At 42.4% G+C, this 15723-nt stretch overlaps 1 protein-coding gene across 1 annotated transcript; it reads right to left on the bottom strand.

The window, feature by feature from the left end:
- Positions 1–3967: 3967 nt before the first annotated feature.
- On the bottom strand, positions 3968–6989 carry LOC147640874 (pentatricopeptide repeat-containing protein At3g09040, mitochondrial-like). The gene has a single exon (XM_086816198.1). The coding sequence runs from the start codon at positions 6763–6765 to the stop codon at positions 4462–4464; it is 2304 nt and encodes a 767-aa protein (XP_086672324.1). The 5' UTR covers positions 6766–6989; the 3' UTR covers positions 3968–4461.
- Positions 6990–15723: the final 8734 nt, after the last annotated feature.

Raw genomic sequence — 15723 nt, 5'->3', positions numbered from 1 at the left:
ATAGAGCTTTGGAGGCTTGATGCCATTACGACAAGACATGCTTTTACAAATGAATTCTTGTGGTAGCGAAATTCTATTTTCTTTAATGATAAATATCATTTTACACATTTGCAATCAACAATTTAGTAAATTCTACTGATGTCACCAATCATTTTGTTGCAAGAGTGTTTTAAAGTCGTTTTTTAGTACATTCTCTTGATACTCGAATTATTTTGTCGTGAGTTTTTTAAAGTGTAAAATTCTAAATAAAACTTATAAAACTTTTAAGAATTGTATTGAAAATTTTTTACACTTGGCAATATAAGAACTTACTTTTGATTTTTAAGATTAAAGGTATAAAAAGATATAGGATTTTGGTTTTTTTCGAACACTGGAGTGAAGCTCCCCTTGTTTGCGGCGACAAGCCCTATTGCTGGTGTTGGTCGTGATGAACACCCCCAGCAAAGAAAACGAACTGGAATCACGTCGAACCTAGAATTAAGTGGTCAGCCCTCTATTTGTTGCAAGCTCAAGCAGTCAAGCTATCTGTAGCTTCCACGTGGCACATCCAGAGGGCAAAACTCAAATTCTTCTCGCTATGTTGCCTGCGCAAATAGGGAACACCCGACACTCCACTTCCCAGTATGCCTACATCACACAATTTTGCATCATCAGGAATGCCCTTGGACACTTAATGCAAACTCAAGATATACCTCCTCTCACTTTGAGGAAAAGATCTTCTAGCTTTGCATCAAAACTTTTGCTTTCAGAACCCCATCATGCCACATGCGGAACCTCTGGGAGTCTTCTTTCAGCCCTAAACACCATCCAAGAACAACCTAATGCAAAACGCAAGCAAGAGAGAAGGAGAGAAGAGAGAGATAGCTGAGTTTCAGTATATTCTATAGTACAAAAAGGTGTACATTCATGGCAAGCCTTTGGCTGCCCCATCAAAAGGTGGTAAATCACCTAGTTTAAACCTTATTCTATGACTCAGCCTATGGAGGACTGAATGAGTGTCAAGTAGCCTAGCCAAGCCTGTTTTTAGGCCTTGAAAACAATTGTGGGCTGGCTGACCTGTTGTTGGCCAAGTCCCCTAGACAAGTCCCCCAATCTACATGGACCTGGGATCAGCATGTACATGTACATGCACATGACATCCCCCTCTGCTAAACTTGATGAACAGGATTCCAACTTCTGTTCTTGGATGACTATCATCGTTCCTTTGTCTCTTCCTGGAGTCCCAAACTTGTCATCCTTCCCTTCCTAGCAACCCTTCCCCTGAAAATTCTACTTGGTCTCCAAATCTGATAAAGATCTATGTATCTGTTCCATCCTGTCCCCTAGCCCTTCATGCCCTGTCCCTGAACACTTTCTCTGGTCTGCTTTTCCTGAGTATTGACTCTGGCACTCCCACTCCACCCCTTGGAGGATCATCCTCCCTTGGAACCATTGCCTGAAAGCCTTTCCTAGCATGCCGCAAGTGGCACCCGACTCACAGGACTGCCATTCCCCTTGGGCCTTGAACACCTCCAACCAACCTCCTGGGAACTTCTTCCATGTCTTGTGTTCCTTTCCTTGGACTGTGCACTCCATCTTGGACTGAATTAGTGTTTAGCATTGTTGAGCCTGATACTCCGATACCAATGTCACATGGAGAAGCTTTGGGAGTCTTCTTTCAGCCCTAAACACCATCCTAGAACAACCTGATGGAAAACGCAAGCAAGAGAGAAGGAGAGAACAAAGAGAGATAGCTGAGTTTCAGTATACTCTTTAGTACAAAAAGGTGTACATTCATGGCAAGCCTTTGGCTACCCCATCAAAAGGTGATAATTCACCTAGTCTAAACCCTATTCTATGACTCACTCCATGGAGAACTGAATGAGTGTCAAGGAGCCTAGCCAAGCCTATTTATAAGCCTTGAAAACAATTGTGGGCTGGCCGACCTTCTGTCAACCAAGTCCCTAGACAAATCCCCCAATCTCCTGCAGGCCGACAAAGAAATTGACCAACAATCTCCTAGGTATTCCCACCACCTTCTTGCCTATGCCTAGCTGCTATAGCTCCAGAGTCTAGTCCAAAACTAGTTCTAATCTTGTTTCCCTTCAAGGATCAGCCCTAGGATCAACATGTACATGTGCATGCACATGACATCCCCCTCTAGTAAACTTGATGACGCGATTCCAACTTCTATTCTTGGATGACTGTCATCATCCCTTTGTCTCTTCTTGGAGTTCCAAACCCGTCATCCTTTCCTTCCTGGCAACCTTTTCAATGAAAACCCTAGCCGGTCTCCAAATCCACTCCAAATTTGATGAAGATTTATGCATCTACTCTATCCTATCCCCTAGCCCTTCATGCCTTGTCCCTGGACACTTTCTCTAGTCTTCTTTTTCTGAGTATTGAGTCTGGCACTCCCACTCCACCCCTTGGAGGATCATCCTCCCTTAGAACTGTTGCCTAAAAGCCTTTCCTAGTGTGCCCCAAGTGGCATCCGACTCACAGGACTACCATTCCCCTTGGACCTTGTGGAACACCACCAACCAACTTCCTGGGAACATCTTCCATGTCTTGTGTTCCTTTTCTTGAATTGTGCACCTTTATCTGGGACTGAATCAGTGTTTAGTCTTGCAGAGCCTAATGCTTTAATACCAATGTTGCATGCAAAAGCTCTAGGAGTCTTCTTTCAGCCCTAAACACCATCCTGGAACAACTTGATGCAAAAAGCAAGCAAGAGAGAAGGAGAGAATAGAGAGAGAGAGTTGAGTTTCCATATACTCTACAATATAAAAAGGTGCACATTCATGGCAACCTTTGGCGTTTAGGACTGAATCACTGTTTAGCATTGCTAAGCCTAATACTTTGATACCAATGTCACATGCAGAAGCTCTGGGTGTCTTCTTTCGGCCCTAAACACCATCCTAGAACAACCTAATGCAAAATGCAAGCAAGAGAGAAGGAGAGAACAAAGAGAGATAATTGAGTTTCAATATACTCTATAGTACAAAAAGGTGTACATTCATGGCAAGCCTTTGGCTGCTCCATCAAAAGGTGATAATTCACCTAGTCTAAACCCTATTCTATGACTCAGTCCATGGAGAATTGAATGAGTGTCAAGGAACCTAGCCAAGCCTATTTATAGGCCTTAAAAACAATTGTGGGCTGGCCAACTTGCTGTCAACCAAGTCCCTGGACAAATCCCCCAATCTCCTGCAGGCCGACAAAGAAACTAACCAACAATCTCCTAGGTATTCCCACCGCCTTCCTGCCCATGCCTAGCTGCTATAGCTCCAAAGCATCGTCCAAAACTCGTTCTAATCTTGTTCTTTATCTTGTTTCCCTTCAAGGATCAGCCCTGGGATCAACATGTACATGTGCATACACATGACATCCCCCTCTAGTAAACTTGATGACACGATTCCAACTTCTATTCTTAGATGACTGTCATCATCCCTTTGTCTCTTCCTAGAGTCCCAAACCAATCATCCTTTCCTTCCTGGAAACCTTTTCAATGAAAACCCTGCCCGGTCTCCAAATGCACTCCAAATCTGATGAAGATCTATGCATTTGCTCCATCCCATCTCCTAGCCCTTCATGCCTTGTCCATAAACACTTTCTCTGGTCTTCTTTTTCTGAGTATTGAGTCTGGCACTCCCACTCCACCTCTTCGAGGATCATCCTCCCTTGGAACCGTTGCCTGAAAGCCTTTCCTAGTATGCCCCAAGTGGCATCCGACTCACAAGACTGCCATTCCCCTTGGACCTGTGGAACACCACCAACCAGCCTCCTGGGAACTTCTTCCATGTCGTGTGTTCCTTTCCTTGGATTGTGCACCTTTCTCTGGGACTGAATCAGTGTTTAGCCTTGCTGAGCCTAATGCTTTGATACCAATGTCACATGTGGAAGCTCTAGGAGTCTTCTTTCAGCCCTAAACACCATCCTGGAACAACTTGATGCAAAAAGCAAGCAAGAGAGAAGGAGAGAATAGAGAGAGAGAGCTGAGTTTCAGTATACTCTACAGTACAAAAAGGTGTACATTCAGGGCAAGCCTTTGGCTGCCCCATCAAAAGGTGGTAATTCACCTAGTCTAAACCCTATTCTGTGACTCAGCCCATGGAGGACTAAATGAGTGTCAAGGAGCCTAGCCAAGCCTATTTATAGGCCTTGAAAACAATTGCGGGTTGGCTGAACTGCTGTCGGCTCCAGGTCCCCTGGACAAGTCCCCCAATCTCCTGCAGTGGACAGATTTCTCTTCATGAAAACTGGCCGACAGCCTCCTGGGCATTCCCACCACCTTCCTGCCCATGCCTAGCTGCTATAGCTCCAGAGTCTACTCCAAAACTGGTTCTATTCTTGTTCTTTATCTTGTTGCCCTTCAAGGATCAGCCCTGCGATCAGCATGTACATGTGCATGCACATGACACATCAGTCCACCAATAATGTCCGAGCCTCTTTTATGCTTGTTTTTACAGTTTCGTTACCTCAACCATGTTTGCTTCCTCCTGCCAAGTCAGAACCTGCATAGATGTGAGACATAAAGACATAAGCAGCAGCATCCTTTTCATCCAAACGCACTGCATGTTTAAAGGCCTGTTTTCCAAACTCCACATTTCCCCAATTTCTACAAGAACCCAGCATACTACGCCACACCACAAGATTAGGACATAATGGCATCTCCTTGATCATTGCCACTGCCTTGTCTAATTCGCCAGCACGGCCAAGGAGATCAACCATGCAAGTGTGGTGCTCAAGACTTGGAATGATGCCATAGACTTTGCTCATGGCCTCAAAGTAACTCTGGCTTTTATTAAATAGACCTGTGCGACTGCATGCACTGAGAACAACAACAAAGGTGACCAGATCTGGATTTATACCTTCTCCTAGCATTCTGTCAAAGATATCGAAAACATGTTCACTTTCACCGAGCTGGGCATATCCTGCCATTAGAGCAGTCCACGAGACTACATCTCGAACTGGAAGCTTATCAAACACTTCCTGTGCTTTTGCAAGCGAACCACATTTAGCATACATATCAACCAAGGTCCTGCCAACCAAAAGGTCACTGTCCAGCAATCCCTGTCTTTCAATCTCAGCATGTATTTCCCGGCCCTTGCTTGTGGCTCCTATGCTGCTACAAGCTTTCAAGCTGCAAACACATGTGACAGCATCTGCAGAGACACCCTCAAATTGCATCTGTTCAAAACACTTGAGTGCCTCCTCACCATGCTCATGTTCAGTATATCCTGCAATTAATGCATTCCATGAGGCTATGTCTCGAACTGGAAGCCTATCAAACACCTGCCGTGCCAGGGAAAGTGAGCCGCATTTAACATACATATCAACCAAGGCATTGCCGACAACAAGGTTTCTTTCCAGCAACCCTTGTCTTTCAATTTCGGCATGTATTTCTCCGCCCTTATCTGTTGCCCCTATGCTGCCACAAGCTTTCAAGCTGCAAACAAACGCAACAGCATCTGGGGACACACCCCTGAGTTGCATCTGTTCAAAACAGTTGACTGCTTCCTCACCATTCCCATGTTCAGCATATCCTGCTATTAGTGTGGTCCAAGACACTACATTTTGAACTGGAAGCCTGTCAAACACTTGCTGTGCTTTTGCAAGCAAGCCACATTTAGCATACATATCGACCAAGGTGTTGCCAACGACAAGGTCTTTATCCAGCAACCCCAGTCTTTCAATCTCAGCATGTATTTCTTGACCCTTCAGTATGGCTCCTATGCTGGTACAAGCCTTCAAGATGCAAACAAAAGTGACACAATTCGGAGAGACACCTTCCACTTGCATCTGTTCAAAACGCTTAAGTGCTTCCTCGCCTTGCCCGCATTCAGTATATCCCGTGATCAGTGTGGTCCACGAGACTGCACCTCGGACTGGAAGCTTGTCAAACACTTGCTGTGCTATTGCAAGAAAGCCACATTTAACATACATATAAACCAAGGCACTGCCAACGAAAAGGTCTTTTTCAAGCAAACCCTGTCTTTCAATCTCAGCATGTATTTCTTGGCCCTTCTCTGTGGCTTGTATGCTGCCACAAGCTTTCAAGCTGCAAACAAATGTGACATCATTCGGGGAGACACCCTCGGATCGCATCTGTTCAAAACACTTGAGTGCCTCCTTACCACGCCCATGTTCAGCATATCCTGTGATTAGAGCATTCCATGAGACAACATCCCGAACTGGAAGCTTGTCAAATACTTGCTCTGCTTTAGCAAGCAAGCCACATTTGGCATACATATCGACCAAGGTGCTGCCAACAAAAAGGTTTCTTTCAAGCAACCCTGTTCTGGCAACCTCAGCATGTATTTCAACGCCTCTTTCCAGATCTTTCAGCTTTGAACAAGCCTTGAGTACAGCGACGAAAGTATGCCCAGTGGGATGTACAGAATCATCCTTTTGCATTTTCTGGTATAGGGTGAGAGCAAACTGTGGCTTCCCACATTTGATATAACCATTGATGAGGGAATTCCAGGACCACTCATTCCGATACACCAGCCTGTCAAATACCTGCCGGGCATCACGCATGCTTCCAACTTCCACCAACATCTGGACGAGGTAATTCCCCAGTAATCTATGAGTTTCCAGCCCACTTGTGCGCATGTGAGCATGCAGGTGCAGTGCATGTGCTCGGTCTCTCTTCTTTCCGCACTTCTGCAAGATGTGTGCATAGTCTTCAAAGGAAGGCTGGGGAAGCCGCCGTTCGTCCAAGGAAGGCATTGCCTTCTCTATGCTAAGCATCCTCCAAGCACCGCCTGTACTATTCTTCATTCTTCTTCGTGCGCTTTGTGCGTTCCTTTTTGCCTTTGGCTGTCCTTCAATGGGGCTGCTGGGTTTGTCTGGACTGGAGGGGAGCGAGGGGGCGAGTAACGAATCACCATCGTCACTTAATTGAAGCAATAAGAAAAGGGACTACTTACTGTGGTGTTTTGGTTGTCGAATCAGAGGGAGGCAGGCAAAGGGCAATGAACTAAGTTTTAAATGCAAATGTGTAGCTTGTGTGCAATGTGACCCTTAGGGATGGGCAGGCATGCAAAGGTTTAAGGGAGGACTGAGCAATGAATTAAGTTTTGAGCCTATTGCATGCAAATGTGTTGAGAATAATGTTCAAGGGATGATTTTGGTGCCAAATATTAAGTTTTGTGCACAGTTATCGCATGCAAATGTGCAATGTAACTCTTCGTGGATTGTGCTCATCAAAATCAAAATTGAAAGTGTTGCTAAACCCCCCAGAACTAGGGGTGGGTAGGCAAGCAAAGGGAGAGGTGATGAGCAATGATCAAGTTTTGAGCACAGTTACCAAAAGTGCAAATGTGTGAGAATAATGTTCAAGGCAGGCAAGCATACGATGATAAACTTTTGACCTATCGCACACAAATATGTAGCTTGTGAAACCTCATGATCTCATCTTAGCCTAACTTGTACAATTACCCCGCGATCAACTGGTAAGGAGCTGCTTTTTTAATAAGGCATCATGCTATGTCTCTGTTAAGTGGTCTCTCTTGGGGAAGACCATTAGCCAAATATTGGACGATCTCTTCAAGCCATTCTGGAACAATGCAAAGTTTGAATAGTGGGACATCTAGTAATTCATCCTCCACTCCGACCAATGGCTCTCCGTTAGGGATGCACGAAAAGTGGTTGGCATGCACATTCTATGAGCCCTTTCACACAGTCATCACCATGAAAACAAACTCTAGCAAGATCAAAAGCCATCAGGTTATCCTTCTCATAGTGCAACACTTATTGACCAAGTAAAGAAGTGCATGATGGTCTACAAAAAACATGAATTTGTTTGCCAAAAGATAATGGCAGTATTTCTTTTCAGTAATAAACCATCAAGAGTACTTCCCTTTCCATGGTGGTGTAGCTCTGTTTGGCATCATTTTTTGCCTAGCAAAGCTAATAGGGAAATCTATGTTATGCTCTCCTAGTTGTGCCAATACATAGCCAATTTGCAAAATCTAAGGCACCAATGCACGCATGGAAGAGAATATCCCAGTTGGGAGATCTGAGCATTGGTGTACTTGCTAAGGCTTTCTTGAGAGTGTCATAGGCTTTTTAACACTCATCCATCCACTAAAAGATGACTAGCGGCGGTCTCTATACAAGGGTCTAGCTATGTCGGTGTGTATAAGATTATGAATCTTTTGTAATATCCGATGTGTCCCATGAATCATTGAACCCCCTTGAAGTTTGTGGGGTGTGGAAGCTCAAGAGTCAACTTTACCTTGATTTCATCTGTAAAAATGTCATATTCTAAAATAATGTGGCCAAGTATCACCCCGTGTCTTACCCAAAATTGGCATCTAAGTGGGTTAAGAGATATTCTATACAGTCTACATTTTTCAAAGACCTTCCTCAAGCACAAGATATGTGCTTTCCATTTGGAATCGACACAAATGTCATCCATGAAAACCTTAAGGAACTCCCTACGGTATACCAGAATCCATGGTATGCTCTCCTAGCTATGCCAATACACAGCCAATTGCAAAAGCCAAGGCATCAATGTGCACATGGAAGATAATATCCTAGTTAGGAGATCTAAGGATTGGTGCACATGCTAAGGCTTCCTTAAGAGTGTCATAGGCTTTTTGACACTCATCGATCCACTCAAAGATGACGAGTAGTCTATACAAGTGTAGCTATGTTGGTGTACAAGATTGTGAATCTTCTATAATAGTTGATGTGTCACACGAATCGTTGATGTGTCAAAGTTTTTGGGTGGTGGGAGCTCAAGAATCAGCTTTACATTGCTATCATCCACCATAGACATGCCATGTTCTGAAATAATGTGTCCAAGTATCACCCCGTGTCTTACCCAAAATTGGAATTTAAGTGGGTAAAGGAATGTGCTTTTGATTTGGAATTGATGAAAAGGCCATCCATGAAAACATCAAGGAAATCCCTAAGGTATTCCTTGTATATCATGCACATAAGCCTTTGGAAAGTTCCTAAGGTATTGGATAGACCAAATGGCATAACTCTATATGTATAAGCATCCCATTATGTGGAAAATGCAGTCTTCTGTTGTCGATTACTCCGGTCTATCTCCACTTGGTTATAGCCTGAAAACCCAACCATCAAGGAAGCTATAGGCCTCCTTGTTGACTACTTGTTTTCCAACACATGCTCAATGAATTGTGGTAACCAAGTAATGGTCCATCACTATGGCTATATTAACCTTTTGAGGTTAACACAAACTCTTATCTTTCCATTTTTTAAAAGCAATATGACTATTAGGGATAGCCATTCTGTGTGCTCTATCTTCGATGAGTTTGTTAATTTCATCCTTGAGCATTGTAGAGTATTTTAGATTCATCTGATAATCCCTGTGTCTTAAGGGCTTTTCTCCTTCAACAATGGGAATAGTATGTTTGACCACCTGTGGAGGTACTCCCTTCATATCTGTGTATTTCCAAGCGAAGCAGCCTTGGAATTTTGTGAGTAGGTTAATGAGGTCATTTTCTTCTTCTGAAGATAGGTCTTCCATAGGTTCACCTTGAGGGTTTTATTCCTTTTTTGAATGTAGATGTGATGTGTGTCCCAATCATAAACCATTCTAGTTTCTCTCATGAAGGGTCTACCAAGGATGCAGTCATAGGAATTGGGCTACTAGGAAAAGTTCATTACCACAAAAGAGTGGCAGAAACTTAGAAAAAAAGTCTTAATTCTGAAATTTTTCAAAAGCCCCATAGGTTTTGTTGTGGCCTCATCAATAAGCTTGACTATTAGATTGTAGTGTCAAGTGAAGGTTACCCCTACTTCTCCCAGCACTTCTTGGTAATGATATTAACTCCAATCCCTCCATCTAGGATAGCTATGACCTAACTGCCCTTGTATTTTATGAGGACAACATTCATGTCATCACTCTCAAAGTAATGGCCTAGCTTATTTATAGGTACTTTCAAAAAATCTTGATGAATTTCCTCTTCCTTGGTGGGTTCATCATGATCCGTGCTTATGAGGAGTCTTGGTGTGGTTGTTCTTGCATGCCTGCTTTTAATCTTCCATCCATCCAATCCTTTAGGACCTTCCATAGGCTTGGGCTTCCTTTTGTAACAAGAAGCTAGCCAAAAATTCTAGAATTGGGAGAAAACGCAGGCAATGAGTCTTGCTATGTCTCTACATGTATGCCCATTATCACTTATATAACTTTCGGGGCCGGTAATTGTATATGGAATATGTATGAGCCCCTTTGAATTTGGCATTCTTTCGTCTCATCACCCAAGAAATTGGATGGATGCAATGGCTTCAAAAAAAATCCTCATCTCCAAATCCTATTTTTGAGCCTTCTTAGGTTATGGAACAGTCTAGTTCTTTTCTTGGTCTTCTCTTAAGTAAGGTGAATCTAGCCTCTGCATTAGCATCCACTCCAATCATGGGGACTACTGGAGGTTAAACGTCCATTTAAGCTTGGCATGCTCTTACCAATTCTTGGGCTATTTCTAGCCTACTTGTTTCCTAAATCAAATTGGGGTATTCTACCAACTTCTTAGGCAAGTTGTTAGGGTCTATAACTAGTTTGTGTCTTGGTCCCTGGCAAGTTGAGGATTCACTTCTCCCACTGAAGAGGATGAAGAGACGTTATTAAATATATCCTCAGTTGACCCCTCTTAAACTATCATGTGGTCTTCTATTTATCCTATCTTCTTGGATCTTTTGGTCTTAGGAGTGACTAGCATTTTCCAAAACTTCGGCTGAGGCTAGTTTTTATGCCTTCTTTTGAGTAGAAGTTGAAGCATGTCTAACTTTGTGATGAGCAATGGCAGTGGCTCTCCTCCTACTTTGCATTGTAGTCACCACATTGAGAGGAACCATTTGTAGCAACCCATCCTCATACTTAGCAAGTTAAGGCTTGTACTTGGTTTATGCTCTTAGGCTGGACCCGGGTTGGATGGCTCTTAATGTACATGTGGTAAAGGCCACATCCCGTGGAGTGGTACTAGCAATTGTGGGTTGGTCAGTCCATAGCTACCATAGCCTTGTAGTGAGGACCCTTGTACTGCGCTATAAGTAGATATGGGATCCTAAAGCATTGATGTTCCCCTCCCCCTATTGGATTTCACTATGGCTATATAAGCAAGGTAGACACTATCACCATCTTAAACATAGTGACTTAGGATTTGACTTAGGAGACTCTAAGACTCTAGGGGTTCTAGGTAGTTAGCATCCACCCTATTTCCTGTTTCTCCCTATGGCTATATAAGCAAGGTAGACACTATCACCATCTTAAACATAGTGACTTAGGATTTGACTTAGGAGACTCTAAGACTCTAAGACTCTAGGGGTTCTAGGTAGTTAGCATCCACCCTATTTCCTGTTTCTCCCTCTTAGGTATTTTTGTGAGGGTCAATTGGTTAATGGGGTTAATTGGGGAATGGTTGGTTGTTGCTGTGAACCACCCATTCCCCGATTGGCAGCATGAGTAATTATTGGACTCTTAGCTTTTCAAGCATGGGCCTTACAAGTGGAGTTGGTAATGACTAGCAGCCGACTATCTCTAAGGTTTGCTCTTATATCAATGGGCAATATCATGGTTACCCATCCTAATGTAGAATGCACACTAGATTCCTCCTTGTCTTGGTGTTAAGTGGGGGCATTTTGTGCTTGTGTGGTTAGCATAGCATATTCAACACTAGACCACAACTCATGTCTAGGACATAGATATAGTTGACCTATGTTTTTCCTTACCCCAACCTTCAACTGCTCTGGCATCATTTGTTATTGCATGAGTGTGGTCTTGCTAAGTCTTCTACAACTAGTGCAACTGTGGCTCTTTCCCTCGATCTTTGAAGGCACTGTCCAAAAAGATGATTCAGATGGGGTTCCTTCAAGGAGATTCCTTAAAGATGTTCCCATGAAGTTATCATCAAAGTCTATAAAGGTTTTTATGTTGGAAATTCTAATGATAGACTTGAAGTTATAATGGAAATTCTACAACATGTCTCAAAGTTTTTATGTTTTTCTAATTCCAAGGCATTATGCAAGGTTGAATCAAGGATCCCTTCTAGTAATCTCCCAATCAGCTATTGTCAGAGAATTTCTCATTGTCAGAACATCGAGAGTGGAGAATTTATCATTGTCAAAACACCGAGAGTGAAGGTATCTTACTCTATTGATGATGTCCCTGATGGATTCTTGCTTAACATGGTAAAGTTGGTTGATTTGGCTCCATTGGGTTCCTGACAAGAATACCCAACCCTTACCAAGTCATTAGGCTGACTGCTTATATCATAGATGTGAACACTTCCAAATGTGTAAGGAAATCTCTGGTCCCATCAAACTTTGGCATTAATTTTGTGATTTGCATAGGTTTGATCGTATTGAACTTTGGCATTAATTTTGTGATTTGTATAGGTTTGATCGTATTTTGATGTCTAGGGTTTGGCCCAACTATGCTGCCTGTAGGTAGTGTTGCTGCAAGCCTCATTTGCTACGCCCCTCCTTATTTGGGTTGACATTCTAAAGATATCTTTACTGGTTAGAGTAGTAAGTAGCAGTGTAGGTGGAGGTGGTAGTATGGGTACGAGTAGACCGGTGGTGGCGGCATGGCATATGTTGGATATTGCCCTTGCCCCTTGAGGCGATTTGAGGTATTATGGAGGGTATCCATGTAAGGCTAGGCTATATTGAGGTGTGTATGCCCCTCCCAATGCTAGGTCTATACCTATAAGGCTCCCATGGTAGTCCAGTAGCTTAGGTAGACTCTTCGGCCCTAGTAGCCTGGGTTGTTGTTGTGGCCTACGTGATACATAGCCAAGAAAGATAGGAACATGTGTGGCTAGGTCTTGAGAATATACGTGGCAATGTGCGAACATGCATGTCCAAGTGTATATAAACTTGTGAACTTACATTCACAAGAGAGAACGTGTGTTTCCGGAATCTTTGGTATGTGCATACATAATTTTGACAGATCTGCCACTTGCAAAGGTGAAGTCTAGGCCAAATAATAGTTAATTTTTAATCGTTTTTATCATTATGGATATTTATGGGAAGAATATTATTTGATGTGTGTGTGTGTGTGTTATACAAATTTTCCCTGCCAGACTTAGGAATGTGTGTTCCTACTTGTAAATGTGCGTTCACAGGCCTAGTCTGAGCACATACACGTAAGCAAACCAGAAAGCAGTTCTCTATGTTTTGGTCAAAAATCTAGGTTTTACCCCCTCTAATTCCTCCTTAATGGTGCATGTTTTTGGATTTTTGATTTGATAGGATGCTTTAGCTTTCCCTAACCTATTTTTGATTTGATAGGATGCTTTAGCTTTCCCTAACCTATCTTATAACATGCTCACTATAACCTATTAGTTTTTCTACAAAGATTAATGGTGAGATTAATTCCTAAAATGAACAAAACTCAAAAATATACGAATGCAAGGAGGAAAGGGAAATATTCAATGGAAATAGAATACAACACTTACTTATCATGTAACTTAAGCTTGAAGGGTTGCTCCATGCTCAATGCTCCATTGCACCAAGGTAACCAAATAAACCAAAAAATAATCAATAACCAAGAGTTAAACACTACCAACTTAGGGTGGGAGTCTCCACGGCTAATTGTCATGCAACAACGAGCATTGCATTGATAGATACGGGATTAAGTCATAACCTGATTTCATATGAGACATGGGTAGCTCTAGATAAACCGCTCCTTGAGGCCACCAATGCACAAGTACGAAGTGTGCACTTGACAACTACGAAAGCTGAGGGATTTCTAAGTGTTATTGTTTCCATAAGAAATAATTCCTTGGTTGGGAAGGTGTTTGTTATGCCTATAGGATCGATGGAGGAGGAAATGATCCTGGGATGATTTTGGATTTGTACTAGTAACTGTAATATCCAATGGGAGAAGAGGATGGCATAGTTGAACGAGGGCAACAACATCATTTTCGTGCTCTTATGGAGCCCGATAAACAGAGGGAAGCAAGCCATGATTGAGGATATGGAAACACCAAGCACAATAACAGTAGCTCATGTACCAGAGAAGGCATCAACCCCACAATCCATATGCAAAAAACAGCCAAAGTCACAAGGTGCTCAGCAGTGGGTGCCTAAGGGTCAACTTGGAAACCAGCTATACAAAGATGAGAAGGGCGTAAATAAGGAATCAAGGAAAAAAGTTCAAAGAGAATACAAGGGACAGAAATTTCAAATATAATTTAGCAGAATTCCAAACAAAACAGCACTCCACAAGGCCCTTGTAAACAATGGGTTCGAAAGGAATTACTAGTGACACAAGGTTATTACCAGGGTAATACAATAGTGTGGGTGCCCAAATTTTACCCGAAGGCCATTGTTGCAAATACCTACAAATACAAAGAAAAGGAAAGTAAAGGCATTTAGAACCAAATCCCAACTAAAACAAATGCTAGGAGTGCACAAACATTGGTGTGGAGGAAGAAACCAATCCAACAGGATGAGCTAAATATAACAAAACCGCTACCTGTAACCACCACGATTTAGGAGCTAGGCAATGTTATTGAAAAGAAGAAAAAGAAGGTACAACAAATGGACACAGATACAAACCCCAATCCACAGGACTCAATAGAAACACTCTTCAATTGGATGGAGGGAAAGATCAAGCACTCTCACATGGAGTTAAAATGCTTGCGAACAACAACTGCCTAGAAGTGCCAAAGTACCACCTTGGTTTCCATGGCAATAAAAAATAAAGGTATCCATTACTCAAAAATGGATACAAGGTAAAAATGGGGATCATTCACTTCATCCAATATTTGAATGCATGATTGAGTGTCTGAGCATGAAAGGAACGTAGGGTATCAACCTTACACACACGTGGCACGAAACAGTTCATGTCGTGAACTGGTTCAAAATAGTTCATGTCGTGAACTCGTACAAAAAGATTCATGTTGTGAAACATTCTAAATCTTTGAATGCATGATTGAGTATCTAAGCATGAAAGGAATGTAGGGTATCAACAATGCACACACTTGGCATGAAACAGTTCATGTCATGAACTGGTTCAAAACAGTTCACGTCGTGAACTGGTACAAAAAGGTTCATGTCATGAAACATTCTAAACAGTTCATGCCGTGAACTGGTCCTAAAAGGTTTACGCCATGAATTGGTCCTCAAGGGTTCACGTTGTGAAACGGTCACATTTTCTCAATCAATCATGGGAAGCCATGTGGCATTCTTCATTAAGGCAGTCGCCCAGTCCGGCAGATTTTCTTTCCTTTTTTGTGCATTTTGCATTCGTCGTCCTTCATCATGTGCACAACCCTCAAGCTTGAATCTCAATGATTTCAGTTTCCATCTATCTACAAAATCGACATCTATCTACCTACAAAATCGACATCTTCTAGTTTGAGGTGGGAGACTATACCTTGCCTTTGCATTTTTCTTTTTCGTGTTTTCAATTCTTTTCTTCTTGAGCATACGGTGCATGATTAAAAGTGGTTGAATGAATAACCATGAATGATTGCTCCCCGTGTCGTCAATCACATACATTATCATCATCTCATAAACCCCGCACTCTATTGGTAAATCACATCATGCATTTACAAAAACTGGTTATTAGACACGAATCAAATTCACTCTTTAAAAACAAGGTATAAAACCTACACTTTCACAAAACCACAACCTACACGTTCACGGGTTTAGGCCATTTCATGGGCTAACCTTTCACGGCCTAAAAACCTACAATTTCATGGTTTAGACCATTTCACGGGTTTAGGCCATTTCATAGGAATAGCTTTCACAGCC

The sequence above is a fragment of the Cibotium barometz genome, chromosome 2 (genome assembly GCF_041138505.1).
Source record: "Cibotium barometz isolate CiBa-2024 chromosome 2, ASM4113850v1, whole genome shotgun sequence".
In the NCBI taxonomy this organism is placed as follows: Eukaryota; Viridiplantae; Streptophyta; class Polypodiopsida; order Cyatheales; family Cibotiaceae; genus Cibotium; species Cibotium barometz.
Note: the sequence above shows the minus strand (reverse complement) of the source record. Positions and strands in the feature narration are given on the sequence as shown.